Below are 27,708 nucleotides of genomic sequence, written 5' to 3'. Positions count from 1 at the left end.
AGCTCAACCCTTCCCCGACAATAACATATGGCAAGCTGTGAATAGGACATTATCACGTTTAGACGTCCTGCCCAGCACGGGAGTGTATAGTGGAGTAATTGTCGAGTTGTTCCGCCAATCATCGCGCTCCTTTCGTTTTCTGTTGGTGGCTGTCGGGACCATCCTAGTAATCACTTGTGAATGTATTGTTTTCAGAATGAGTGATTGGAATGACATAGCCCTGCATTATCTATTGGGTGAAGTTCTTCTGACGATACGTGCGATTTCGGAGGCAAAGCAGTGAGATGCAACGCCTCTCTGAAATGCATGGACAAAAAGGGGGCATCGTATATTTTCTTAAAGACTCCCTCCAATCTGTCTGTAAAGTAATCAAGACGATGTTAATGATTCCACAAATGGGATAAGGCTTCATCTGCGTATTTTGCCTCACAATCTATACATTACAATTACACAGCCGTTAGTTGCAGTGCCGGAAACCCTTCGTATTGTCCGCATACAATATGGATGAGAGGTTCGCGCCGTGGTACATATATTGTTAAAAAAGACACCAACTTCAGGCCGTCCTGGATTATGCTGCACGATTTAAAACTCCCCGAAATTCTGATGTAAGCACTGCGGTAGTTTGGATGGTGAGCAATTTTGCTTTCTTTAAAAACAATTCACAGCAATTACGTTTCAGTCACCTCCTAGAACAATAAGGTGGCAGAGCGGTTATCCAGCATTCAATTGCTACACCATCGAAACTTTCAAAAATACTGCATTTAAAAACACTTTTTTTACTTTTAATGAAACGAAACCACCCTGCGTGCACCCTTCCACAGTTTCAAAAATAATTTATACTGCATCCTTATACAAAAATATTGTCGTGCCTCCTTGAAGGTCCCATCTAGATACATGTTTTTTTACTTGAAATAATGACCACTTCAAAACTTTACCTTATGACCGTGAAATTTAAAACTATTTATTAACTCAAAATTCGTCCCAGACATCCTGTGCCAACGCATTTTTTTGATTGATATCGATTTGGGCCAATCGTCGTTAGACAAAGCCAGCGGTCTTACCAATCATATTAATTTGCTAAGCGGGCGTAACTAATTTCAGGCAATGGAAGCTTTTGTTTAATTTTTGTGGGATGCGGATTCCCTATTATTTATTTAATCCGAAGACGTTTCAAATCATTACTTCCGGGTGAGAATAGACACCTAAAGGTGTTTTTTTTCCCCGTTATATTCTTTTGATTCCGGTTATCGATTCCATTGGAAGTAGCGTCGGGAGCAGCATCTGGGCGAGGGGATTGGCTGATGGGAGAGTGTTACGTTTTGCCTCCGCCTTCTTGCGCAAGTGGGCGGAGTCGCCAGAGAGGCTTTTTCTGTCGTCTCTTGGTGCCTCCATCTTCCACACTGCAGTGAACGGCAAAGAAAGAAGATGGCGGCTCCAGGAAGGTATTATAACGACGGTGGCCGTGCCCCCAAACGACAGAAGACCGATAATAACAACGATGGAATTGCTGGTGTAAGTTTTTGTGTTTAATTTAATGATGTGGCTATTTAATTTCCGACCTGCTTTGTGCTGGAATTTTCATTTTTGGCGCGTGGGTCCACGCGGGCGGGCCTAGTGGCCTTCGTCAAGACCTCGCATTTTTTTTTTTTTTTTTACTGCGTTTGGCTTTACTCCTGGAGTTTCTTGTTTATTCTATATCTCTCTCTCTTGGTATTCGCGTATTTTGGAGGGCTTAGTCTCTGTTTTCGTTTTTATTGTCCATTTTAACGGCATGCTTGTCCGCGTGTTTCTTTGCCGCTCATCTCCCCTCCCCCACCACCGCATTCTTCATCCCTTTGTGCGACACCTGGCGCTTCAGTCGTCCAGTGATTTTTTTTTTTCCCCCCCAAGCAGTTTGTTTTTTTGTTTTTTTTAAGTTGTTATAAAAGCGTATTCTGTGTATTATTTAATTTATCATTCATCAGTAAGAAATAGAATTGCTATAGTCTGCATCCGTTTAGGTTAATGTAGTTTTACTAGTCACGGTAGGGTGCATAAGTACGGATACGCGTTTTTCCCCTTTTGTTTTAAGCAGAATGGGATCGCCCCGTTACTGTGTTGTCATAAATCATCAAATTAGACAAAATACTGAAGGTGATCTGACGTCTGTACCGCTAAAATCTGCCGTTATTATTTTGAATATAGGTGCAGGCGAATACTGGCTATTTGCATTGTTTTGACTCTCACTTAACCTTTTATTACAGGATGGTTATGATGATCCACACAAGACCCTTCCTTCTCCAGTTGTCCACGTGAGAGGGCTTGTCGATGGTGTAATGGAGGCTGATTTGGTGGAGGCACTGCAGGAGTTTGGGCCCATCAGGTAAGTCGCGAAGTTTAGATTTTGTAATCGGGAAGAAACCGCTCACTGTTTAAAGACTGGCACTGTGGTGAGTTGTTTAAGCAAAAACTTGTATCTTTTCAGTTACGTTGTGGTGATGCCGAAGAAGAGACAGGCACTAGTTGAATTTGAAGACTTAAATGGAGCGTGTAATGCTGTAAACTATGCCTCCGATAATCAAATTTATATTGCTGGACATCCATCTTTTGTTAACTATTCCACAAGTCAGAAGATTTCTCGTCCCGGAGACTCCGATGACTCTCGAAGTGTAAACAGTGTGCTGTTGCTTACAGTTATGAATCCGATTTATCCCATTACAACGGTAAGAACAGTTTCTGAAGGCAGTTTGTACAATTTTACAGTTACAGTAGATTGGTGTTGGTGACTTCCATTGGGATCTGTACTAGCCTTTTTTTTTTTTTCTTTTTTCCTCACGCAATTAGGATGTTCTTTACACCATCTGCAACCCCTGCGGACCAGTGCAGAGAATTGTCATTTTCAGGAAGAATGGTGTCCAGGCCATGGTTGAATATCCTTTTTTTTTTTTTTTTTTTTTTTTTTTTTAGAGCTGATGTATTTTATTTGAAATTAATTAGCGTCTGAACACCTTACTGTTCCTGCTTAACTTAGATGCATACCCTTTTTATATAGCTTTGGGAACCACTACATATATTTAGTATCCTACAGAACTAAACATTTTTGTAATCTAATTGCACGTATTTTGCCACTTTTAATACTTAGAACTACCTTTTATATGGAAAGGATTCTTTTATCTGTTCCCCTCATACATTAAGAGTAGTTTGATCAATTTTAAATGTACATGATTCTCAGAAAATTTTAAGATTGAAGTTTTTCTACCTCCACTATCACACCACATGGGATAAGTAGTACATTTTTAGATGTCGTATGCATTTAACTGATTAAAGGAATTTTTCCCATTGCTTTCAGTACAATGTTATAACACCCTACATTTAAATGAAGTTTTAGTCTTTCAAGTGTTTACCTTGTGTTCCTTAATTTGTTCATACATTTGATTCTGTTCAAAGTGCACAGAGGGCAAAAGCCTCTCTTAATGGAGCTGATATATACTCCGGGTGCTGCACCCTTAAAATTGAATATGCTAAGGTAAGAGTTGGATTTTTGTGTGTGTGTGTTTGGTGTAATTTTGAAGACCGCTAATGGCTTTATTTCTCGTCTTCCATAGCCAACGCGTTTGAATGTATTTAAGAATGACCAAGACACATGGGACTATACCAATCCAAATCTCAGTGGTCAAGGTAATTTCTTATATATTAGGGGATGTTGTCCTTTTAGGGTCTGTCTGACTATAGGTATCACCAAAAGAAATGGGTGGGTGGGCTGTCAGCTGACGTCACGTTATAATGCCACTAACCAGAGCTGCTGCCATCCCTAAAAAGACTGGTTTGGGTACTTATTTATTTTTAAATACAAACCACATGGGATCAGCAAATTGTGCTGCCCCTTGTAGCATCTTAACAGGTTTTGAACAACACTCGGATGAATTGAACCAAATCTTTTGTTTATGCTGGGTTTCCAGCTTTTATAATGCATCTCACTCCACTGCTGTCAGTTAACCTACTGTCAGCCCTCTGAAGACATGTAGCTTTTATATAGTTTTGTATCGTTTAGTCTGGTTTAGTGGCATTATAGCTCTTTCTAACAATACATGATACATTTTTTCTGGTGCAGGTACACTGTAGGGATGTGCAGAGCCAGTGAGGTCCGGGCCTTCCAAGTGCACCCTGGCCTAATAGGTTTTTTTTTTTTTTTTTATGGATTAGCTGTGTGGTGGTTGGCATATTCACCAAGGTGCTGAAAATGGTGGGATGGGAGGTTTTTCTTTAATGATGTTTGATAAGTCAATCTCCCAGATTACACAATCTGAAAGATGTGAACTATTGTCTTAATTCTGGTAGTCAATGGTTTTTTAATAACTGGGACTGTTTGTATTAATTCTTGTTTTGGGGGTTAATATTGATTCTAAATCAGGATTTCAAGGTGTCTTCATTTATGATGGTTTCTTTACTTAAGGTGTTTTTGTTTTTTAAAAAGGCTGTTTGGACTGTTGGCCTTGTTCATAGTCAACCTGTATCCTTAATCTTGATGCAGGCCCAGTGTTCTGTTGCGGTTTTTGGATATTATGTAATGTATTCGCTGGTCTTGTGTTCCATACTGATCTTCTGTTTTAAGAAGTTACCAAGCTGTGCCAGATGTGACCAGGGTTATGAAGGTGGCTATCAGATTTTGCCTTCACATGGAACAAATGAGGAGAATCTGGTACCTTTTTTTTATTATTTTAACTCTTGCTTTTCTGCGGTATGGTTGGTGGGGCCTAGAAAAAGTTGGAAGCATATTGGACTTCCTTGGCACAGGAAAGACCTGGATGTCCTGTTGCCCTTGGCTCTTCACATCCCTAGTTTACACACAGGCTATAAAACTGCAACAGCAGACAAAGACAACAGCCACCACCCTAACAGGAGGAACATGCCATCCTATAGTTCCACAAGAACTGCAACCAGTCACAGGAAGAACATTTTCAAACAAATCAACTCAAAACTAATTACAGCACTGCATTGTGAAACCGCATCCAAGCAAGTGAGTGGGTGGGCAAGAGAGAGATGTGCCATGCCACCACATTGTTCAGAGCAAACATTTTAAAGCAAAACAATCACCAAAGCACAGCTGACCCGGAGATGTCCATGTCGTCGCACACATTCGGCCGTGCAAGGAGTATGCATCCGCTTTGTCTGTACAGCAACGCCGCATTTTGGGGGCCCACTTCTGACTGGTCTTCATCACTATTACTTCAGCTACACAGGATTGCTTTTGTGACTCCAGCTAATGATTGCCTGCCCACCGGGATCACCACTAACAGACAGCAGAGGCACACAGCCCACTTCCACTTCCCCGGCCCCGTGGGCTAGGTTTTTGCTTGCACTGCAGAGACAGCGCACATTTCAGGTCATGCACGGGAAGATGCCACTGTAATGAAGACACAACAGACCTGAACAACGAACACCACTCTCATGGTCCTATTACAACACAAATGCACATCCAAATAGCCACATGTCTGACTCTGAGCATCCTGAAGATCCATTTCCCCTTCCTTTAATTTTATGAGATTTATCTAGTAAATTTGAATTCAAATCTTGGGTTTGAGAATTGTTTTGTATTGATGACTGTAAAACCTGTGATGCAGGGTCAGCGTTTGTGTTTGATGGGACGCCATCTTTCAGAACTGTGCAAATCTCTCGCTGTTGAGGCATTGCAGATGGTAAGCAGAAAAAAGCAAAACATACTACTGTTACAGATATTTGTGAGAGAAGCACACTCGGCATTTTGGTGTGTGGGCCGCTTCTCTCCTCCATCCTCCCCCCAACCTACCTCACCTCTTCTCGGCACAACGCCACTGTAAGTAAAATGTTTCAAGTCTTTTGTAAACCAGAAGGATGTGTGTGTGAAAACAGATCTTGTAAACCAACACTGGAAACTTTGCTACCTCTCCTAGCTTAACTTTTGTTCTTCTGTAGAAAAAGTGCCATCCCCTGGGGAGGCTTTCATTGCTGAATTGACTGTTTGGTAATCTCTTAGCAGTTGGCTTGCAAAAGACTGGCTGCTGAAGCTTTTGAGTTGGGTGGCAAGATTTCTTAATTGTTGGTATTGAATTTCTGAATAAAATCTCCTGTAACCTTACCTGTTTTGGGGGCTTTTCTGTTCGTTTTTTTTTTATTAATTTATTTTTATAAATGTTTTGTTACTCTTGATTAGATGCACTCCAAAATGTGGAGCTTTTTGGAGCTTCACCAGTTTCTGGGATAATTCATTTTTCATGTGTCCATCTGTTGGGGCTTTTTTCCCTGTAGACTTGTGCTCCGTTACACCAGTATGTGGCTTATGGGCACATCAGTGTTTTGCAGTATACTAATTCTACAGAGTGGGTATTCCCTCTGCTTTTAATAGCTGCTGGGGGTTGGGGTTTTTTTGTTTCCTTCCCTTCCATGGCATAACATTTCTTTCCTTTACAGAGATGAACTCAAACCCAAACAAAAGGCAAAGACAGCCAGCTCTTCTGGGTGACCACCCTCCAGAATATGGTAAGTGGCAGTGTGTTTTTTTAATTTTTTTTTGTGTGTGGGTTTTTTTTTTTTTTTTGCTTCCTTTTGTGTCTTGCTGACTTTCATGTTCATGTTTCAGCAGGTGGCCCTCAAGGAAGTTACCATGGGCATTATGATGACAATTATGGCCCTCCCCCACCACCTCATTATGAAAGTCGTAGAATGGGTCCCCCTATGGGAGGACCACGCAGAGCTCATAGCCAGCGTTATGGGGGTCCACAATATGGTCATCCTCCTCCACCCCCACCACCACCTCCAGAGTATAGTCCTCATGCTGACAGCCCTGTACTTATGGTGTATGGCTTAGAGCCAAGCAAGATGAATGCAGATCGGGTCTTCAATATCTTTTGCCTGTATGGTAATGTTGAAAGGGTATGTGCAGTAAATGTTCTACTCAGTAGTGCCTTGTATTATGTTTCTATTGCAGTTTAACTTCTGCTCAATTTTTTTAATTTTTTTTTTTTTTTTGTTTAAATTGTAGGTAAAGTTCATGAAGAGCAAACCTGGCGCTGCCATGGTTGAAATGGGAGATTGCTTTGCTGTTGACCGTGCAATCACACATCTCAACAATACTTTCTTATTTGGTCAGAAGCTTAATGTCTGGTATGTAACTTAGAATTCTAGTGTCTGATTTATACCAGCTATCTATCCCTGCCTGTAACTACGTTCCTTCGGCCAGATGGAAATGTTCTAATTGTGTGTGTGTGTGTATTTTTAGTGTTTCGAAGCAGCAGGCAATCATGCCAGGTCAGTCATACGAGTTAGAGGATGGGAGCAACAGTTTTAAAGACTTTCATGGGACGCGAAACAACCGCTTCACTTCACCTGAGCAGGCAGCAAAAAACCGCATTCAGCACCCCAGTAATGTGCTGCATTTCTTTAATGCGCAGCCTGATGTTTCTCAAGATATATTTAACAAAGTATGTCTTTAATTTGTTTTTTGTTTTTTTTTTTTAAATATTAAACCTTTGTCTATGATGTGTTTTTGAACAGAAGTGAACTGAACTTTATTCATTTTTAGCAGATCTGTGATGAACTTGGAGTGAAGCATCCGTCTTCTGTGAAGCTGTTTTCTGGAAAAAGTGTGTATTTGTCAATATTTGGACATTGGCTTGTATTCTGCTTTTATGTGGATCAGTTTAGTTATTTCTGCTTCCTTTGATCTAGGCGAGAGGAGTAGTTCTGGTCTGCTGGAATGGGAATCAATCAATGATGCAATGGAAGCTCTGGCCCTGATGAACCATTATCAAATGAAGAACCCTAGTAGGTTCACTTTTTTCTGGGGGGGGTTCTATTTTTATTTTATATAAATGTTGTTGGTATGGGATTTTGTTGTTGTAGAGAAACCAGGCTGTTTTACTGGAGGTATTTAATGGCAGCAGTAGGTACCATAATATGTCCAAATTGACCTGTATATAGATAGCTCAAGCATTTTGAAGCAGAGCTCATTCAAATTCTGCCATTTTCAGTAAGTGAAAGTGTGTGGAATAATTTGTGTGTTTTAGATTGTGCTAGTACTTGTGACAGTCAAACCCCAGTTTAATCTTTGTAAATGGCATTCTATGCATCGGGTACACTTGTTCTGCAGTTAGGCTAATAGCGTGTACCCTAGATTGCAGAAATACCTTCCTTTTACTTGCCTTTTGCCACACATTTGAATGGTACACTTGATTGACTCTGTGGCACATGTTAAGAAAAAGTGATGATCCTCTGGAAAAGAGGGTCTTGTTGTTGTTCAGTTTACTTTTTGTTGATGTTTTTTTACAGATGGTCCATACCCTTATACCCTCAAGCTGTGTTTCTCAACTGCGCAACATGCAAACTGAGTCGTCGGTGCCCTTTGTTGGAGAAGACTACCACCACCACTTTGATGCCCTCCCACTGACTCTGCTTTGTTTTTACCTTTTTATTTTTTTTTTATTTGTGTTTTGTAGGCAGTATATGTTCCTAACAGCGGAGCAGACCCATTTGACCAGAAAGTTAGTTTTGAAGTTTTTAGAAGATGTTTTGTACAAATTGTCCCTTGTAATTCTGTCTTGGTTTTTTTTTTTTTTTTAATTTTGACTTGGCTATTGCTGTGTATGTTTCAGCACTACAAATAAAGTTGTCAGGTGTACTTTTGTGGCATGTTTGTTTTCAATTTATTCTCCATCCTGATGGTGGAGCTTTTTGTATGAACTTTTGACAATACATTCATATTAAAGGGCTTGTCAAATTTAAGAGCAGATGTGCACATCTGTTTTATCCATCATATTAAGGAGACAATTGCCATTTGCTTCCTTCTGCTAGTTTTGGCTTTTAGGATCCTGTTTTTTGCAAAATGCTTGTGGTCCAACCTGCCAAGCTAGTGGTGGGCGTGTGACGACATCCTTGTTTCTCCCCCTCTATAATTGCTGCACTTTGTATCTCCAATTTAATATGGGTATTGCAGTGGTTCCAGGATTAATAAGGCAGTGCATGACCACAAAGGACACAGGCCATGAAACGATCAAGGATGAGTGGCAGTACTGTTGTGAGTTGAGTGTTCAGGAGATTTTCCATTCAATAAGAGATCTTGGGTACCATGAAAAGCTGAATTATATTGTGAATTCATAGCATCAATGCAAAGGTCAAGGGTTCTTAATCATTGAAACTTGATCAGTGACTGCCACTGTTGGATGTTAAGATTAATAATCACCCCATAATATTTGTAACTCAATAAGGCAGAAGGTTGATACAAAAAATCTCAAAGGCTTCATCAATTCCAAGGAGCACAGTAAAATCGATAGTAAGTGGCAAGTGTGTGGTATTATTAGGACCCTCCCTGGATGCGGTCATCCCTCCAAACTGGATGGAAGAGCAAGGAGGAAACTGGTAAGAGAGGCTACCAAGTGGCCAATGGCCACTTTGAAGGAGTTATGGGATTTGATGGCAGAGTGGTGATTTGTGACAATTTCACAAGTGCTCTACAATTTCCCCTTGGGATTAATGATCTAATTGTGGCTTGTTTGGGAGAGTTGCGAGGAACAAGTCACTTCTCAAGAAAGGCCACATTGTGGCTGGTTTGAGCTTTGCCAGAATGCACCTTGAAGATTCTGATGCCAAGTGGAAAAAGGTCTTACGGTCAGATGAGACTAAAATCAAACTATTTGGTCTCCGTACCACACGGTACACCTGGTGGAAATCCAGTGCAGCTCACCATACCTACAGTAAAGCATGAAGGTGGCAGCATCCTGTTGTGGGTGTGTTTCTCTGCCGCAGGGCATGGGGCTCTCGTTAGGGTAGATGGAAAAAATGGATGGGCAAAATACCACCAAATTCTTGAGGAAAGCCTGCTACCCTCTGCCACAAAGTTGAAGATGGGCAGACTGTTCATCTTTCAACACGATAACCCGAAGCACACAGCAAAATTGACTGAGAAAAAAAGTGAATGTCCTTGTGTGGCCCAGTCAGAGCCCAGACCTAAATCCCATTGAAAATCTATAGAAAGATTTGAAGATGGCAGTCCACCAATGCTCACTATCCAATTTGACTAAACTTGGAACAGTTCTGTAAAGAAGAGTGGGCAAATATTGCTCAATCTAGATGTGCAAAGCTTATAGAGAAGTATCCAAACAGACTCGAGGCTGTCATTAAAGCAAAAGGTGGGTCAACAAAATATTGACATTGGGGGGTGATCCTTTATTAATCTCGGTATGTCTTGTTTTTGATTTTTTGTAATTTTTCTGAACTTTTCTGTGATATCTTTCACTTGGCTGTTATAGGTTGCATGGAGTAAGTAAATCTGGGAAGAATTTTTTTGTGTGTGTGTGTGTTTCCATTTAAGACTGTAGTACTAGGGTGTTATACCGTGTTAGTACAACTTGCCTGAAGAAGGGGCCTGAGTTGCCTTGGAAGCTCGCATATTGTAATCTTTTTAGTTAGCCAAGGTGTCATTTTGCTTGACTTTTCACTACTTTCATTTAAGGCTGTAAAGCAAAAAAAGGAATATTTCAAATGGGTGATTCTTTTCTGTACTCAATGTACTCCATACATCACAACAGTTTCATGTTTAAAGTCAAAAAAGGTCCTCGATCTGTCTATTATGCCATCCGTTGTGTTTTTTGAGCTCTGATTGATGTTATCGACAATTGATTGTTGGGAATAACTTATTTTACAAGTTTGCACATACATCATACATTGCCAGTGCCTGTCTTGTGTTGCTGCTTTGTGTTTGTGAAACCGACTGAGTCTCAGTTGGAAAATGAGGCTTATTCAAGGAGGTTTTACTGAGTTAAGACTCGATTTCATAAGCGTACTTTGTGGAATTCACCCAAGGTATTCATAATCTAACTCCTAACTAATGTTTAAAACAGGCCTGTGTGTAACTTGCATGTTCTTCTCGTGTTCACATGGGTTTCTTCCCACTGTCCAAATGCATGCAGATTAGGTGAATTGCTGTTGCTGAACTGGCCTAATGCATCGAGTCTGTGTTCACCCTGTGAAGGACTGAGCCCTGTCCAGGGGGTTACTGCCTTGCACTCTGTCCTTGCTTGGATAGGCTCCTGCGACCCTGTGTAGTTTAAAGCAGGGAAATGGATGGATGTTTTAAATGATTGTTGCGTCTACAGTGGTACTAGTTGGACAAAATGCCGTGATGGCACGGAGCTAAGGTGTGAACTACTTCAGTTTTCACATTTCATACACTAAACACAAAAATACATATAAAAATGTTTGTCCCTGCCTTACTCCTGTTACTGTCAGTACTGGCTCCAGACCCTAAAATCCTGCTCTGGTTTTAATCAAGACTAATGGTATATAAATGTATAACGTTAAATTTTGAAATAAAAAACAACTTTAGATTTCCTTTCAAAAATTACTCATCTTGACCAGCCCTTGAAAATTCCACCAGTCCACCTAACCATCTCTGGAACATGAGATACAATATTTGAACTCAATTAAATCGTGCAATGCCACACAAGTACAAAAGCACATCATACTACTACTCAACTCAATAACCAGTATAAGTCAGAATTCTTAAACGTTTTACTATTCATCCTTTTCACAACAGTTGAGATTGCATTTTTTACTATTACGGATATACGTTGATATATATTTTGCTGAATAATAAGACCGGTGAGAGAAGAAAACGGCTGAAAGCAGACACTGTATTACAGAAAACACATGACACGCGTCGCTTGTACGATTTGCCCTGCGCATGCGTTTTATCTCACGTGGAACCTAACTTTAGATTTAATTGGACAACGCTTTTCGGATGTTCATCTTTGAGAAACTCCTCCAATGACGTCATCTCTATCCTGATTGGCTCGGCTAAGAGCTCAAAACCGGAGTATCTCAAGTAGATATTTTTTAAGTCACACAGGCTGAGAACGGCACGCATTAGATTTCTGAAAGAAACACCTTGGGGATGTTACTCTGTGCACTTAGAACTGCTCTTATTCAAGGCAAGTAGCGGTGTCATGCGTACCGACTGAATGATGTAGTCTGTTTGATGAGTTCGGGGGAGTCTTTGTAGTGCCGTGCAATTGTTATTGGGTACAGTTTCAAAGTACAAGAGTATTGAGGGCAAAGGTAAATCCCGCCCTGGACACTTTGTACGCGACATGGTTTGAATAAAGTAAATATCGCGCTCGTGATTAACGTACACCTCTTTTTCTCAAAAGATTACTCAACTTTGGTCATGGCATAGGTAATAATTTCATGTGACTTTGCTTTCAAGAATGATTTATTTTCGTCAGGTTCTGGCAATGTTCTGCATTTTTTGGTACATATGGCATAAATATCTTACTGTCCTAACCAGTCCTGCCTCCTTGAGCTTTGATATATCCCATAGTACTACCAGCCTTCTTGCTTTAATAACACCGATGTAATCCAATTAGTGTGTTCTGGTGTCTCCCAGCTTGCTGTTCCTGTTGCATGCTCCTTTTGAGAGAAACTTCGGAGGCATCCTAACTGCATGGCCCAGTCCCCGTTTCATCTAAAGAAGTATCGGTTCAACTCCTTCAGCTCCTAGGCTCTTCAGTATTTTAATGAACACCTGACCATGAGATGGAGGGCAGACCTAGCAACCGGCTGCAGGAAACTAATTTCGGCCGCTTGTACTCGCAAAATTATACTTTTGATCGTCTCCCTAATCACATGAACATAAATGTGAAGGTGAGACCAGCAGATCAAAAGCTTGGTCCTTAGTATCACCCTGATCTGCAACAAAGGTGTTGCTGCACAGATTTGTTGTTCAATCCAGTAATTTCCACAGCCCTCACTCGTGAACAAGTTCTTTGTTCCTTAAATCCCGTCCTTTAAGCTGTAGGAGAGAACATGTCACTCGGCACACTGTTCCACTACATTTTGGACCCCAGTGATGAGGCCAGGAAGACAACATCATCTGCAAAGTGCAAAGATACAACCCTTAGGTTCTTGATCTGAGAGTTTTCCAAATTAAAGCTATGCCTTCATTGTCTGTTTCCTAACAAACTGAGGATTCCCACATAGTACACCCTTGGCATTAAGTCATGCTCATTCAATGTGAGCATGGGGCTCTGCCAAATATGTCAACACAAAAATCAGTCAACAAATACAGGGACTGAATGGCACACAGAAGTAGCCTCTGAACCCCATAAAATATTATGCAGTCGAAACAAATATGGAGAAAGAGTTCAATTGCTGGTCCCAGGCAATAACGGAATCCCCATTGCTTCTGTTCCTGGCTCTGTGATTCAAAATAACTAGTAGTGCCAGAGATTCAGATTTTAAAAAGGTAAGCGATTTGTAGTTTGTGGATTTGATAAGTAGGTCATCTGTGTAGATGAATGAAGCAAAATTAACAATGACAATAGAAATGCTTTTAAATTTAGTAGTTTGTTTTTCTTTGATGACAGCACTTTGCAGTTTGATATTACCTGCATTCAATCAGTAAATTCAGGATCAGTAAATCCATATAGAGACGGTGAGGCTGAGTTCTCTTTTTCAGAAGCCCGTATTTAGAATATCTGAGCTTTTCTTTAGCTGGATGGCTAGATCTATAGCTCATGGTACTGTTGACTATGGCTCCAACATGAGGGTTTCTTGTACTATTGTGTCATAGACGAGTCAGCATTCTCACTACCAAGGTTATTATAGTTTTGCCTTTTTATATTAGTTTTTATTTCTATATTTTTTCTGACCTTACTTGGAAATTCAGTTTAGTTTTAGTTTTCCTTCATCGTGTATTTTTAGTTTTAGTTTAGTTTTTATTTCACAAAGACATTTCTATTTTATTTTTATATATATTAGTTTCAGTTTTAGTTTTAGTAATTATGACATGGAGCGCCTACAGAGTTAGTTTTGTGTCACAATCAGACAGAACTGTACACTTAACAGATTTGGATATGAGTTTAATGTTAGTGGAAGCTTACTACACCACATAGTTTATTATCTGGTCTTGCTTTTGTCTGATAAAAACAAGCATAATCAAAACCAGACACTGAATATGAACAATTTTACACAATTTTATACTTTTTAAAATATTTTCTCATGAAAATCACAGGAGCTTAGGAAGAACAGGGCTCTTAGACTTGAATGAGTGTGCTGACCCCACCTAGCTGTATTGAGGGAAACAAAGAACAACAAGCATATAGTGTGAAGGTTAAGGGCAGTGAGTCTTGAATAGACCACCATAAAGGACAGTAAACCCATAATGAGCAGAGCAAGAGCAGGTAATAGGAGTACGGATAGGCATAAAACAACAGAGACAGCGTCTGAGATTAAGAACAACATATACATTATCTAAACCTGTTTATCCAGAGCAGGATCACAGGAAACCTGGAGTCTACCACAGCAGGTTTGGATGCAAGGCAGGAAAAATCCCTGGTATGCAATATGTATGATAAGGCTGATGTTAAGAACAAAAAGAATATGATGATTTCAACTATCTATTTTGAGAGAGGGGGAGAAAAACGTTGAAAAAAGGGAGACAAATATTTTAAAATTCTGCTAATGGATTACTTTCACAATATCAGGTATTTTGAGTTGTGAATATGAACTAAAAAAGATAAATTAATAAATATGGAATAAATACAAAAACCCATTAGTATGTTTAGTTTTTCATCACTTGTCAGACTCTCTACCTTTGTTTGTATCGCTTTGTTGTTAAACGATGTTTTTAAAGCAAAAGTGATTGATCAGCAACAATATGCTGATCTTGTATGATGACCTAGTCAGTCTCGATCAGTGCCGTTTTATTTTCAACAACCGGGAGTGGTCTCCTCGAGACTTTCTTGTATACTCAGATATGGGGATGGATATTTGAGGAATAAACCGCAAGACAATGATTATATTTTTATATTATGTACATTAAGGAACCATCAACAACAAATCAAATTAATAATATATTGAACAATTATTATAAAAGTAAAATTGAATAAATCGGACTCTGCAGCTGTATTAAAAAAAAAAATCGAGTATGTGTTCAGGTAAAGTACCACTTCCGGGTGATGGATTTGGCCCAAAAGTTAATACAGATCTATGGTGTAACAACCACATGCCGAATTTCATCCATCTATCTAGTTGCATTTTTGAGTTATCTTGTTTACACACACACAGACACACACACAAACACACACACGCACGTGCGTACGCACACAATTCCAAAAAAAATAGTATTGTTGGACACTGGTTAGTCTATAACGTCAAGATTCATCAAAATATCGAGGTCGAATTTTTTCATGATTACTATACTTTCTCTATACTTCGTATATGAGAAAGTAAAAACGATTTCTCCTTTGCGAAGAGGCAGGTGAATCGCTCTCAACAAAAGCAAACACCTGAGAAATAAACTGAAATGTTACTCACTCGTGATTTTTCCAACCATATGGTAAACATTTTGTTGACCAGTACATTCTGATTTCAGCCATTTGAATTACATCTTGATATACAACAAGCACAAAGAAAGGCGGCACGCATATCGCTTTCTATTTCACACGCTTTATGCACCCGCACTCAGCTTGCTCTGTCACCGCAAATGCTGTGTGAACAGCTGCCCTCCGTCACCAGCCACCGTTCACTGGATGAATATGTGCGGGCGGTTCGTGGTCGATGACTTTCTGTTTTAGAGTTAAAACTTACAAGGGTTAAAGACTAACGGCAAGAATATTCATTCAAAAACGACAACTAAAAATATTTTAGTAAATTATTATTTTATTTCAGTTAGTCTTTCCAGCTACTTTAATAGTTTCGTTTAGTTTTAGTTTTTCATTTCGGTTTTGTTAATTATTTTATTTCAGTTTACGAAAATGTTTTTTTAATAATAGTTTCAGTTTTGATATTAGTTTTAGTTAACTATAATAACCTTGCTCACTACACTCTTCTGCTTTCCAGGTTCCAGAGTTTGGCATCCAGGTTTTAGGACGTTAAGGGCTATGTCATCAGCAAGTGGACAGCTACCCAACTATGAGACGCTGCTTGTCAGCCGTCCACGAGAGAATGTGTTACATGTAGAGTTAAACCGACCAAACAAGATGAATGCAATGAACCAGGCATTTTGGAGGTGAGATTGTAAAACATGTACACATGCTCGCTTGAAAAGCTGAGAAGTTACAGCTCGCCTGTTGTTTTGTATTCCAGAGAGATGGTCGAGTGTTTCAATGCAATTGCAGCAGATACAGATTGTCGGGCTGTGGTGGTGTCTGGAGCCGGAAAGTGCTTTACTGCAGGTAACTTCTGCTCCAATGGTGGAGTCTGAGTTTGCATGTTGAACAGCATTGTAGTGCATGATTGACGTGTTTTAGTAACCATTAGGAGACTTAACGTTTCATGTGGCATACTTGTTCAGTTCTCACCTTCTAGCTACACTGTCACTTCAGCAGCACAACTTTTTTATAGTTAGTGGAAGAAAGCTTCATTTTGTTAAGATGCCTACTTCTTCTGGCATGTGTGGACATCAGAGTCCTTGGGAAGTAAATGAATGGTAATACCACTCACAGCACAGTCAATGGCCAAATATTCAGTACATCTTAAAAGATGCCGTGTCAAAATTGTGTCATTGGAAGACAGAAAAGGCTCATCACAAAGGTTACCAGTCACAATTTCACCTCCCCTAGGAACGAGTGCTATGATAAGCTCTAGCCTAGCAAAAGTGGGGTGGCTCTGTGGCTGAGGATCTGCACTGGTATCTGGAAGGTTGCCAGTTGTTCAAATCCCATTAGAGCCAGAAGGGATCGTACTCCGTTGGGCCCTTGAGCAAGACTCTTAATCTGAAAATTGCTCCAGGGGCACTGTACAATGGCAGACTCTGACCCCCAAAGGTCACGTGAAAAAGACAATTTCCCCTCTGCATTTTACAAAGTATATTAAAGACAGATAGCCATGTTTCGGTGATTGTGAGCCAGTGTTTCTCATCTCCTACAGCAGCACCAGTATGCTGTGTGGGCTCTGTCTTGAATCCCTGGTAACCCTGTTCATTAATCTGTCATTGCTTCTAAAGGTAAGCGTTGAACTCCTTTGATCAAAAGCATCTGCTAGGAAACAACTTTCAAACAAAGTATTTGGTTTACCTAGCACAGTTCAGGCACCACACCAGCTGTATTTGTCTGCCCATGATCAAGAGGTGATCAGTTAACAACATCATCTGTATCCAGAACATAAGCCTTTTGTTCAGATTACAGTGCAAGAAAATTGGTGAATGAACCCTACAGGATATTGTTCTGTTACCTTTTTCTTTTTTCAGATGCTCCCATTAGGGGTTGCCACAGTGGATCATCTTGTTCCATATCTTCCTGTCCTCTGTATCTTGTTCTGTTACACAACATCACCTGCATGTCCTCTCTCACCACATCCATAAACCTTCTCTTAGGCCTTCCTCTTTTCCTCTGGCCTGGCAGCTCTATCCTTAGCATCCTTTTCCCAATATACCCAGCGTCTCTTCTCTGCACATGTCCAAACCAACGCAATCTCGCCTCTCTGACTTTGTCTCCCAACCGTCCAACTTGAGCTGACCTTGTAAAGTCCTCATTCCTATCTATCCTCGTCACACCCAATGCAAATCTTAGCATCTTTAACTCTGCCACCTCCAGCTCTGTCTCCTGCTGTCTGGTCAGTGCCACCATCTCCATACCCATATAACATAGCTGGTCTCACTACCGTCCTGTAGACATTTCCCTTTCACTCTTGCTGATACCCGTCTGTCGCAAATCACTCCTAATGTTCTTCTCCACCCATTCCACCCAGCCTGCACTCTTTTTCACTTCTCTTCCACAATCCCCATTACTCTGTACTGTTGATCCCAAGTATTTAAACTCATCCACCTTCACCAACTCTACTCACTGCATCCTCACCATTCCACTGACCTCCTTCTCATTCACACATGTATTCTGTCTTGTTCCTACTGACCTTCAATCCTGTCCTCTCTAGAGCATATCTCCACCTCTCCAGGGTCTCCTCAACTTGCTCCATGTTCTCGCTACAGATCACTTTGTCATCCGCAAACATCATAGTCCAAGTGTTCTTGTTCTGTTGCCAGTCATACTTATAAAACACTTTCTGTTAAACAGTGTATTATTTTATCAAATTCACCAAGTTCAGATTAAACGGGCCATTTGTCCTGTTCCATTACCCTCCATAATATCTTTAGCTGATTTTTTTTTTTTTTTTTTTAATTTGTTTCCTGCTGGCTCCTTCTCCTTCAGTGCAAACTTTGAAGATACTGTTTGTTCATACCCGTCTTGCTTGTGTCCATCATCTGATGCACATTGCACTTCATGCTCACCCACCATCTTGCATGTGGTGATTTTAGACATGTTTTCACATTGTAACATTCTGGCAGCCTAACTACTAAGTGCTTGCTCACAAGATGCCAGACTCTGGTCTAGCACCAAGACCGGATCCAGCTTTTTGTGTTCAACTTGAGGTTCTGTTTGTTCATAGGGTTCCATTATCTTATCACTCTTTGTCTAGTCCCTCCCCTTAAACCAAGTTCTAGGAATTATTTCTACCGAGAGCACAAGATTACTTAAGTATAGCTGTAAGACTAGAGGTTCCTCTGTGTCATAGTTAAGAAACAAAAGTGAAAGTTAAAACACTGCATACACTTCCACAGATACATTTTAGTTAAATCAATCTTCTATAAATTCATTCTATCGGCTAATCCATGTAATCAAACTTAATTTTGCCAAAGTCTAAATTCTGCTGTGCATACAGTTAACCAATGTACTGTATGTACAGTTATTTTAAATCTAAACAACAAACTAGTACAGCCCTACAAATAAAATGCTTCAGAGGAGTACAACATTTTCTTAATTGGAAGTTCTTGGGCATTCCCACAAGGTATTTCATCTCCTAGACCCACACTTCCTCTCTGCTTTCTTTAGGTATTGACTTGATGGACATGGCAAGTAACGTGTTGCAGCCAGAAGGGGACGATGCAGCTCGAATGGCCTGGAATTTGCGTCGCAAGATTTGCGCGTATCAGGAGTCCTTCACAGTGATTGAGAAGGTTACTACTGCAGGCTGATGACTCTACTTTCTTTGAATGTTCATGTCTTGTTTATTGTATGCATGGTACACTGGCCTTTTGAACTAATAATGGGAATGGATTCAGTGTGGCAGAGGGATCCTGGGTTTGGTTGACTCTGTGTCCCATAGTTTTTGTAAATTAGCTCACTGTGAATCTGTATTCTGAATAGTTTGTTCTGTCTCATCCTTGAAGTGCATGCTTGGATTGAAGCCTGGGCATTAAGTAGAAGTTGCTTATGTGATCTGGGGACCATTTTAGGACTAGCTTAGAATTATGGCATCGACATTATTCTGCTAGAAAAGATTATTAGCCTGGACGTGCATTGCTCCCTTGAAGAAATTGACTTGGTTAATAGACATCTTTGGGTTTTTCACAGCAGAATGAAAAGAAAACACACTCCACACATTTATTTTACCAAAACCAGCTGCAGTAGTATGAATCAATGGGACCTACAGTTCATCAGAATGGGCAATAATTTTTACCAGCCCTTTATTGTAATATTTGTTTTTCTTTGGCTACTACCGCAATGCCATTTTTTTTGAGGACAGAAGTAGGCCTTGGTTAGGGCTTGATTGCTATACCCTTTTGATTGCCAAAAAATAATAATCATATACAGTACACAACAGAACATGAGAATATTTTTTCTTGTAATCAAAATAACAACAGAGACAGGTAAAAAAAGGAAGCACCGAAAATACCCACCAGTGATTGCTATACCCCTTTTTGTGAAAAAACAAAAGAGTGTGCATTCTGCTATGCCTGTTTGGCAATTGACGGTCTATAACTGATTTGATAGTCTCAACAAGTCACATCGGTTTCCTTTTAACCCATTTCAGTCATCCTATGTTTTAAACATCTGGAATGCTGTTCGCTGGATGTGTTTATTTAGAGCAGTGATTCCCAAACTCAGTCCTGGGGACCTCTTGTGCTTGTAGGTTTCAAATGACAACACCTGATAGCACTGAGCTCATTTAATTATTTTTTTTCTATTCTCTTATTCTACATTCAGAAAAGCACAGCAGCATGATTTTTACATTTATAAGACATTTAGAAATATTTCTGCTTTTGCTATAGATTTAAATGCTTAACTCTCTTTTGTTGATTTCATTATATTTTGCCCATTCTCTGTGCAGTTTTCCCACTTCGTTGCATCTTATTAATAACAATTTAAAATGAGCAGAGCAGACACGCAGGCAAACAACACTGAATAATCAAAGACTGCAGCTACTTTAGTATCAGACCCACTAATTAGTAATTAATGGATTAATTAAACAATTAGACATTGTGCTTGGTACATTTATATATATTTATATATTTTTTTTTTTACCAAACTTATTTTAATGTCTATATTGTTCCCAAAACACAGAACTTGGGAAATAACAGTTCACTTAATTAGCTCAGGGGTTCAATTAAAAACAGGAGCTGGTTGGAACAAAAACCTGCAGCCACAGTGGGTCCCCAGGACCGAGTTTGGGAAACACTGGTTTACAGTAACCCATTGTGGATGTTCGCACATGTTCAATGCCATGCACAAAAATCTATGCAGGGTTGCTTTTCTTGATTCCTAAATCTTTCACCCAGTTCAATGCCCTTTTCAAATCCATTTTAATCTTGCTCTTCTGCCTATTGGGTTGAGCCACTTTTGCAGCATTCACATGCTTTTGTCGAGTCTCAGCTGTGATGCTTTCATCTTCCCTGTTGAACGCGTTCACATGAATTTCCGTTTGGACCTTTCAGAGAAACGTAAGGTCACTGTTGCTTTTTTTTTTTTTTGCAGACCAAGTACACATTAATTCAAGATAAACTGTATTTTTTTTTTTTTCGTTAAAATAAAGAACAAAGTAAAGGCATAAAATGTGTATCACTATGCTTTAAATGCAGTTAGACCACAAAAATGGCATTTCTGGCTAACCAGGCTATATAGAGACTGTTATATCTGAGTAGCTTTGTTGTCTCAGAATTTTCGGACATGTAATTGTGATTTTTTGTGAGTGTTCTCATGGAATTTCTACTCGTATTTACAATTTTTCTGATATTACGTGAATGCAGCATTTTGGTTGAAGTTGCTGCCGTTCTCTGGTTGGCCACACTTGGCTTAAGTGATATGAGCATGTCCAGTTTGAGTTTTTTTTTTTTCCAGTGATTTAATAACGTTTACACAATTATTATTGGCTGAATTGACTGTAGTCTTCATGTGGTATTAGGAGGAGAATTCACTGTTGCTGGTTTCAGATGACATCATTTATATTTCTATGCTATGCTATGCTCCTGTAAAATATCTTACCATTTTATTCATAATTGTGCTTTGACCAATTCTATAGTTTTACCAATTAACAAATCCTACAATAAAATATCCATCCATCCATCCATCCATTTTCCAACCCGCTGAATCCGAACACTGGGTCACGGGGGTCTGCTGGAGCCAATCCCAGCCAACACAGGGCACAAGGCAGGAACCAATCCCGGGCAGGGTGCCATCCCACCGCAGGACACACACAAACACACCCACACACCAAGCTCACACTGGGGCCAATTTAGAATCGCCAATCCACCTAACCTGCATGTCTTTGGACTGTGGGAGGAAACCGGAGCGCCCAGAGGAAACCCACGCAGACACGGGGAGAACATGCAAACTCCACGCAGGGAGGACCCGGGAAGCGAACCCAGGTCCCCAGATCACCCAACTGCGAGGCAGCAGCGCTACCCACTGCTCCACCGTGCCGCCCACAATAAAATATTTTCTGTGATATTTTTTATTTCAAAGCACTGAAAGTTTCTGTAAATGTTTACTCGTTTAGCAACACTCCTTTTTAAAGACAGTTTTGGAATACGTAGAGCAGATAATAATGTAAAACAAGACTGTTCAGCCAAGGGTGCAACAAGATGATAGTGCATGTGACAGAACTAGACCGGGTTAACTTCGTGATCCCAAAGGTTTTGGAAGAAAATCTTTTTTTTTTTTTTTTTACCACATGGTCATAAGTGAAGATCATGAAGAGTTTGGGCTCAGGCAGCACTCTTGTAGCGTGGACCCTGTGCTGAGGATTACAGTGGATGAGGTTTTCTTCTTGCCTATAATTGCAACCTGGGGTTCTGCCTGTTGGAAAGCTCATGACCCAGTTGCAAATGGAGTTACTGAAGCCCAGTCCCTTGAATCTGATTACCAGGCACCATGGTGTTGAATGTGGAGATGAAGTCAATAATGTTCTAGTGATCCTGTTGTCTAGGTGTTCAAGGATAATTCTTTGCATTCATATAGCTTTTATCTCACTACTCAAAGCGCTTAGCAATTGCAGGTTAAGAGCTTTGCTTAAGGGCCCAGCAAGAGCAGAGTCCCTTTTGGCATTTTACGGGATTCGAAATGGCAACCTTCCGATTGCCAGTGCAGATTCTTAGCCTTAGAGCCACCACGCCACACCGTCAAGGGTCAGAGAGGCAGCATCATCCACAGCCCTATTCTTGCAGCAACCAAACCATAGAGAATCTAAAACAATACTGTTTGTCTGTCCCATTTCCAGTCACTCCATACACTTCATTGGAACTGAGGTTAGTGCCACTGGGTGATAGTCATATATGCCTGACGCTTGGACGTTTTGGAGAGTGACACAACTGTGGTTCTCATGAAGCACTATGGGAAAAGAATTATCAGCTCTGCTGCACATATCTTCAGAGCAAGGGAAAGGGTGCCATCAGCAGCCATATATACTTCGACCCTGCTAAATGTCCTTTGCAAATATGTGCAGACATTTATGTTAGGGGGGAAAAAAAGGAAATTTTGCTTCTTGCATAATTTTGCAATGCCCATACTTTATGTTTTGGAGACGCAATTTGCACCTAACAGCTTAAAATCTTTTGGGGGTAAGTAAGCTTTGCCCCTTGTTCCAGAGTGATCGAGGCCCGTTCTTTCAGGTAGATTTGCTCTGGGCTGTCCAGGTTAGTCAGATGACACCTGTGCATCAAAATTATGAAATTGTTCTCATGTCAGACTGAGATGAGTGCTTTGAGTGGCAACTTGTAGGATTGTCACCTTTTTAGTTTTGCTGTGGTTTGTTTTGATTTTTTTTTTTTTTTTTTCTTGCTATGTTTTTGGATTTTTGTTCTGCTGAGAACTTTTGCTGAAGGTTCAGTTGAAGCAGGTTGCAGCAGGTTTTCTTACCTTTTTGCTTATATTTTTCTATCATGCATTCTTCTTTCTATTTTAAGTAGATGTCTATTGTCTGCTGGTAAAAAGCAACTTCACGGCATAATACTACCATCAACGTACATTAGTGTAAATATTTTTTTTTTTCTTCTGAGGTATGGGTAGTGTTACTTTTACACTACACCACTCATTGAACTTTGCTAAAAAGCAAGATAGTGACCCTGTTACAATATGGGAATAGCTTTTGTGGCTAGATAGACTGAGATAAAGCTTATTGGCCACATTCCCAGATGTGCTTTTGCACGGTTCCCTTTGAGAAACCACTTCATTTGTGACACCCTCCCATACAGGCCAATGTTCTGCAGATCTGTTGGTATGATAGACTGGTATATTTTTACTCCAGTCTCAAATACTGAAATCTGAGCTTCTTCAGAGTGGTTGCTGGCCTCTCTCACAGGCCTTCTTGTTTGAGGAATAACCTTTTCCTAAGTGGGATCTGCATGGTTTGACGTAGGTGGCCAGTAGGGGTATCTAAACACTTAATGTTGTTTTGTACCCTTTTCATAATGTTTGCATTTGATTTTTTTTATGTTTCTTCATTGTAATTTTTGTTTTAGTCTTTGTTTTCACAGCTGTGCTCTGCATTTACAACATGAATAATGATCTCTTACCTGTGGGGTTTTTATCCAGAAAATGTGGCAGTTGATTTACTGGTGGAATCCAGTTCTAAGGCAAACGTGGCCTCGTTAGGTGTTTGTGTAAACTTAGCACTACAACTACCAAGGATTGAATAACCAGGAAAGCAACATATTTTTGTTATCTTTCTTAAGATGTTTTCTTTTTCTAAAATATAACGTCACATAAAATTGAGTTACAGTGCTGAAAAATAAAAATTAAACAATTACATTTCTGTGCAGGATTTGTTACTCAGTTGGTCAAGTAAGACAATGTGTAGATGTACAGTATCATATATTTATGCTTTCAGCTTATGTGTATATAAAATAACTGGTCTCAGAGTAAAGCAGCATAGTTACTGATTAATTAATCTCAGCCCAGTAATGTGGAATTAGGGTATTGGAGCTGTTCAGATGTTAACTTTAAGCATGTGACTTTAAAAGCTACCCTGTTCAGGAAAGGAAAGACCACCTGTATGCTTGATATGTGATTGTTGTTTACTTATTTAGCTGACTTGATGTGTGATGTTACATAGGTTTATAAGTTGACCTCACTGATTACTGTATATGCTTACGGGTCTTGAAATCTGAAAAATCGATCATAAAATCAGACCCCGAGTTATACACCCATTCAAAAATGTGACACTTAAACCCTAACCCTAATCTTTTTACCTCCTCCAATCTCGCATCAGTTTCTCAGATGCATCGAATTTTAGCCGCAGCGACGTTTAATTTAAAACCAGGTTCATATTTTCTTCTGATCGAACGCTCCATCGTAGATAAGGGATGCTCTTACGATAAAGGTGTATGAGGGTGTGAGATACAAAAAACACAAAACATCGCTTCGGAATAGTTCAGGTATTGCCATATGGTCACGTAGTCACAATCCATAGAAAATAAAGGCAGTGTGCTCCGTGGTTACTCTCTCAGGTGGGTGTTAGCATATCATAATCTCTTAGGCCAATAGCATGAGTTTTCCGCATTTGACTTATACGATTGACATTATGAAATACCAGAAATTATATGGTAAAATCAAGTCCCGACTTATCTGTGGGAGAACTTATCCGCAAGTATATACGGTAGTTTCCTCGTGACATTCTCCTTTGTTGTCTTAGCCTTCAACAGTTCAGTATCAAGAGTGTGTTTCTCTTCACAGTGTCCAAAGCCTGTCCTGGTGGCTGTTCATGGTGCCTGCATTGGAGGAGGTAAGACCATCATTGACATCTTTGTGGATATTGGTGGAAACCTACAAGTATTAATTGTCTGATGCCCTTTTACTTTGGATGGGTTCTAGGGGTGGACCTCATTACTGCTTGTGATATTCGTTTCTGCAGCAAAGATGCATGGTTTCAAGTTAAGGTAGGAGTAAATCTGTGAATTTTGCTAAGCTGTAAAATTCTCCTGGAGTAAAACATGAATGCTGCTTATGGGCCATTACCAAAAAGGTGTTTTGAGGAAAAAGTCTTCTTATCCTTTTTGAAAGGAAGTAGATATCGGCCTGGCTGCAGATGTGGGAACATTGCAAAGACTGCCCAAAGTGATTGGAAGCCATAGGTAAGTGAGTAGTTTTCTTGTCTGGGAGCACTGTCTTCCATTATAGAACACATATTTGTGAGTGACCTTATCTGTTTCTTACAGCCTTGTTAGTGAGCTGGTGTATACCGCGCGGAAGATGATGTCTGATGAAGCACAGAGCTGTGGACTTGTCAGGTACGTTAAAGCTCCCCCAAGTTTGTGAGAAGACAGGACTGCTGCCTTTGTGTGCATCACTTACTGCATGAGTTATGTGGGTTACCAGGCTTTCGGGTTCTTTCTGATTGAAGTTCTAATTAAAACTCCGGATCCACTCCTAAGCCTTGGTGTTTTCACAGCGTCATTTATGGGTTGCTCTTAGCTGGAACTCTCCCTTTAGACCATGTTATCATGGATCACATATCTCCAGACAACACAGCTGGAAGGTTCACTGTGGCATGCAAAACTCTGCCATTGCACCAATTTAGAATCCAAGGATGGAAGAAGGAGAGGAAGTCAGCAATATAGATTGACCATGGGAGATCAGCCACTACTTCTTTGTACTGAAAGGCGTCCATTAAGGTGGTTTGGAGCATGTATCCAAGATATTTCGCAGACGTGAGATTTGACGTTGACAGCTTTCCACAAACATTTGAAGCTGAAGCTTTCTTTTTCTCTGTTAAAAGCGTAACACACATTTACATGTATATGAATATTCTAGCAATTCATGTTCTTGTAATTCATTTTCATTTGCTGCCAAGCGTGTTTCACATCTCCCACATTGGTAATGAATACATACTGTAATGCCAACAATACTTTAAGTTTGACTTTTACAAACTAATACATTTACATTCAAACTGGGCAATTAAAAAGAATTCAGTTATGTAATAGACAAATTCAAAATTGTAATGTACTTTGGCATTTATTCAGTCATCTAGAGACTGCCATGCAACCCCTCTTACTTAAATCCCTGTACACATTTCGTTTGTTGGTTTTATTACAGATTTGTATTGTTACTGTTACTGGATATTATGTAAACAAATCAAACTTGCAGAATTTGACTTCATTTTCTGTGCCTATTTTAACTAGAGTACTTGTAGAAGGCAAACATTTACTAACTGGGTAAATGGTGGAATGGCTGGATCAGTCACATTTTTAAATAGAAAGTGGTTGGATGCCCAGAATAATACCTGTGTGTTTCAAAGATTATATTGTGAAGAGATGCCATTAGACTTGTCTTTCTTTTCACCTCTCTGTCTCTCTTTGTGCTAGCCGTGTTTTTCCTGACAAGGAGACTTTGATTGAAGGAGCTCTAGACATGGCATCTGAGATTGCCTCCAGAAGTCCAGTTGCTGTTCAGGGAACCAAAATTAACATGGTGTATTCACGAGACCATGGTGTGCCAGAGGGGCTACAGTACATTGTGAGTGTTATGGAAACAAGCCTCACATTTACCTACATGTCAATCCATAGTATAACTAATTTATTTTTTATTTTATGTTTTGTTTTTAAGGCCACCTGGAACATGAGCATGCTACAGACCACTGACCTAATGAAGTCTGCACAAGCTGCCCTGGAGAAGAAAAGTCCAAAAGATGTAGTGTACTCCAAATTGTAGTGGCACCATTTGCTGTAGGTGTTAGGCACATTTAGATGTCAACATATCAGGTGGCATACCATTGGGGTTGACTTTGCTGCTTTAGATATCTAGTCTCGTATGCATTTAATTCAGTTTTTTGGAAATTTAAAAAAAAAATAAATTATTTTCTAAGACACAGGAGGCACATGCTGGTCATGTCATTTACCATTAGAGGTGGGCGCTCAGGAGTACCTCTGTTGGGCAGTAGATGTGGGAGACAAAGTTTTATTTTTTTACACACAAAGGTAAAAATACGTTATTTTTGGGAAAACCATTGGAAATGTGCAGAACTCTCCCACAGTTACTAGAGGAGTCATTAAGAAGGTGTGCTGTTCCTGTCTAATGAGGAAATTATTTGTACAGAAAATGGTTTTAACAGTTGTGAAGTGCAAACAAGATGTTGCTCTCTTGTGAACTGAAGATGTTCTAAGCAAATGTGAATTTTTCCCCACGTATTGTTTGTAGTTTTGTGCACCCAAGCACTGTATTCTTACAAGCAACTGCATAAACACACAGGCTAGGATTTCATTATATGCCCATGCAAAAAAAGGGTTGGAAGCACCTACTTCCAGTAGTGGTGAAAAGCAGACACACGCGAAAGGAGAGAGATGATCCCGGCTGAAATACAACACCTGGAAGAGGAAGACTGGAGAGAAAAAGCATTTGAGCTGGCATCAAAAGGAACAGAAGATGAGGTGCCAAACTTTGGAGACCGGAGCTGTTCCAGATCTCTGTTCTGTTAAAGTCAGTGTATCCTTCC

General features: G+C 40.0%; 2 protein-coding genes across 5 annotated transcripts; both read left to right on the top strand.

The window, feature by feature from the left end:
* The first annotated feature begins 1,344 nt into the window (after positions 1-1,344).
* Positions 1,345-8,632, top strand: hnrnpl (heterogeneous nuclear ribonucleoprotein L). Of its 4 annotated transcripts, none has more exons than XM_051921482.1 (13): positions 1,345-1,512; positions 2,244-2,362; positions 2,465-2,702; positions 2,824-2,911; positions 3,411-3,505; positions 3,585-3,657; positions 6,427-6,495; positions 6,599-6,888; positions 6,998-7,119; positions 7,235-7,436; positions 7,541-7,598; positions 7,684-7,779; positions 8,284-8,632. In XM_051921482.1, the coding sequence occupies exons 1-13, from the start codon at positions 1,426-1,428 to the stop codon at positions 8,340-8,342; spliced, it is 1,596 nt and encodes a 531-aa protein (XP_051777442.1). In that variant the 5' UTR covers positions 1,345-1,425; the 3' UTR covers positions 8,343-8,632. The 4 variants fall into 4 exon arrangements, with proteins under 4 accessions (XP_051777442.1, XP_051777441.1, XP_051777440.1 ...); XM_051921481.1 differs by having other exon boundaries at positions 7,538-7,598; XM_051921480.1 differs by having other exon boundaries at positions 6,596-6,888.
* Positions 8,633-11,793: 3,161 nt separating this feature from the next.
* On the top strand, positions 11,794-27,073 carry ech1 (enoyl CoA hydratase 1, peroxisomal). The gene is made up of 10 exons (XM_028824625.2): positions 11,794-11,939; positions 15,850-16,018; positions 16,096-16,184; positions 18,837-18,961; positions 24,954-25,002; positions 25,092-25,156; positions 25,281-25,351; positions 25,436-25,507; positions 26,582-26,732; positions 26,823-27,073. The coding sequence occupies exons 1-10, from the start codon at positions 11,903-11,905 to the stop codon at positions 26,925-26,927; spliced, it is 933 nt and encodes a 310-aa protein (XP_028680458.1). The 5' UTR covers positions 11,794-11,902; the 3' UTR covers positions 26,928-27,073.
* Positions 27,074-27,708: the final 635 nt, after the last annotated feature.

Source organism: Erpetoichthys calabaricus, chromosome 18 (genome assembly GCF_900747795.2).
Source record: "Erpetoichthys calabaricus chromosome 18, fErpCal1.3, whole genome shotgun sequence".
Lineage (NCBI taxonomy): Eukaryota > Metazoa > Chordata > Cladistia > Polypteriformes > Polypteridae > Erpetoichthys > Erpetoichthys calabaricus.
This window is presented reverse-complemented; position numbering and strand designations above follow the sequence as displayed.

Coding starts and splice junctions, on each gene's coding strand:
- hnrnpl (XM_051921479.1), top strand. CDS start 1,426: ATGGCGGCTCCAGGAAGGTATTATAACGACGGTGGCCGTGCCCCCAAA. Junction 3,506..3,584: donor TTAAAATTGAATATGCTAAG/GTAAGAGTTGGA, acceptor CGTCTTCCATAG/CCAACGCGTTTGAATGTATT. Junction 7,120..7,234: donor GGTCAGAAGCTTAATGTCTG/GTATGTAACTTA, acceptor GTGTATTTTTAG/TGTTTCGAAGCAGCAGGCAA.
- ech1 (XM_028824625.2), top strand. CDS start 11,903: ATGTTACTCTGTGCACTTAGAACTGCTCTTATTCAAG. Junction 11,940..15,849: donor TAGAACTGCTCTTATTCAAG/GCAAGTAGCGGT, acceptor TCTGCTTTCCAG/GTTCCAGAGTTTGGCATCCA. Junction 25,157..25,280: donor ATGCATGGTTTCAAGTTAAG/GTAGGAGTAAAT, acceptor CCTTTTTGAAAG/GAAGTAGATATCGGCCTGGC.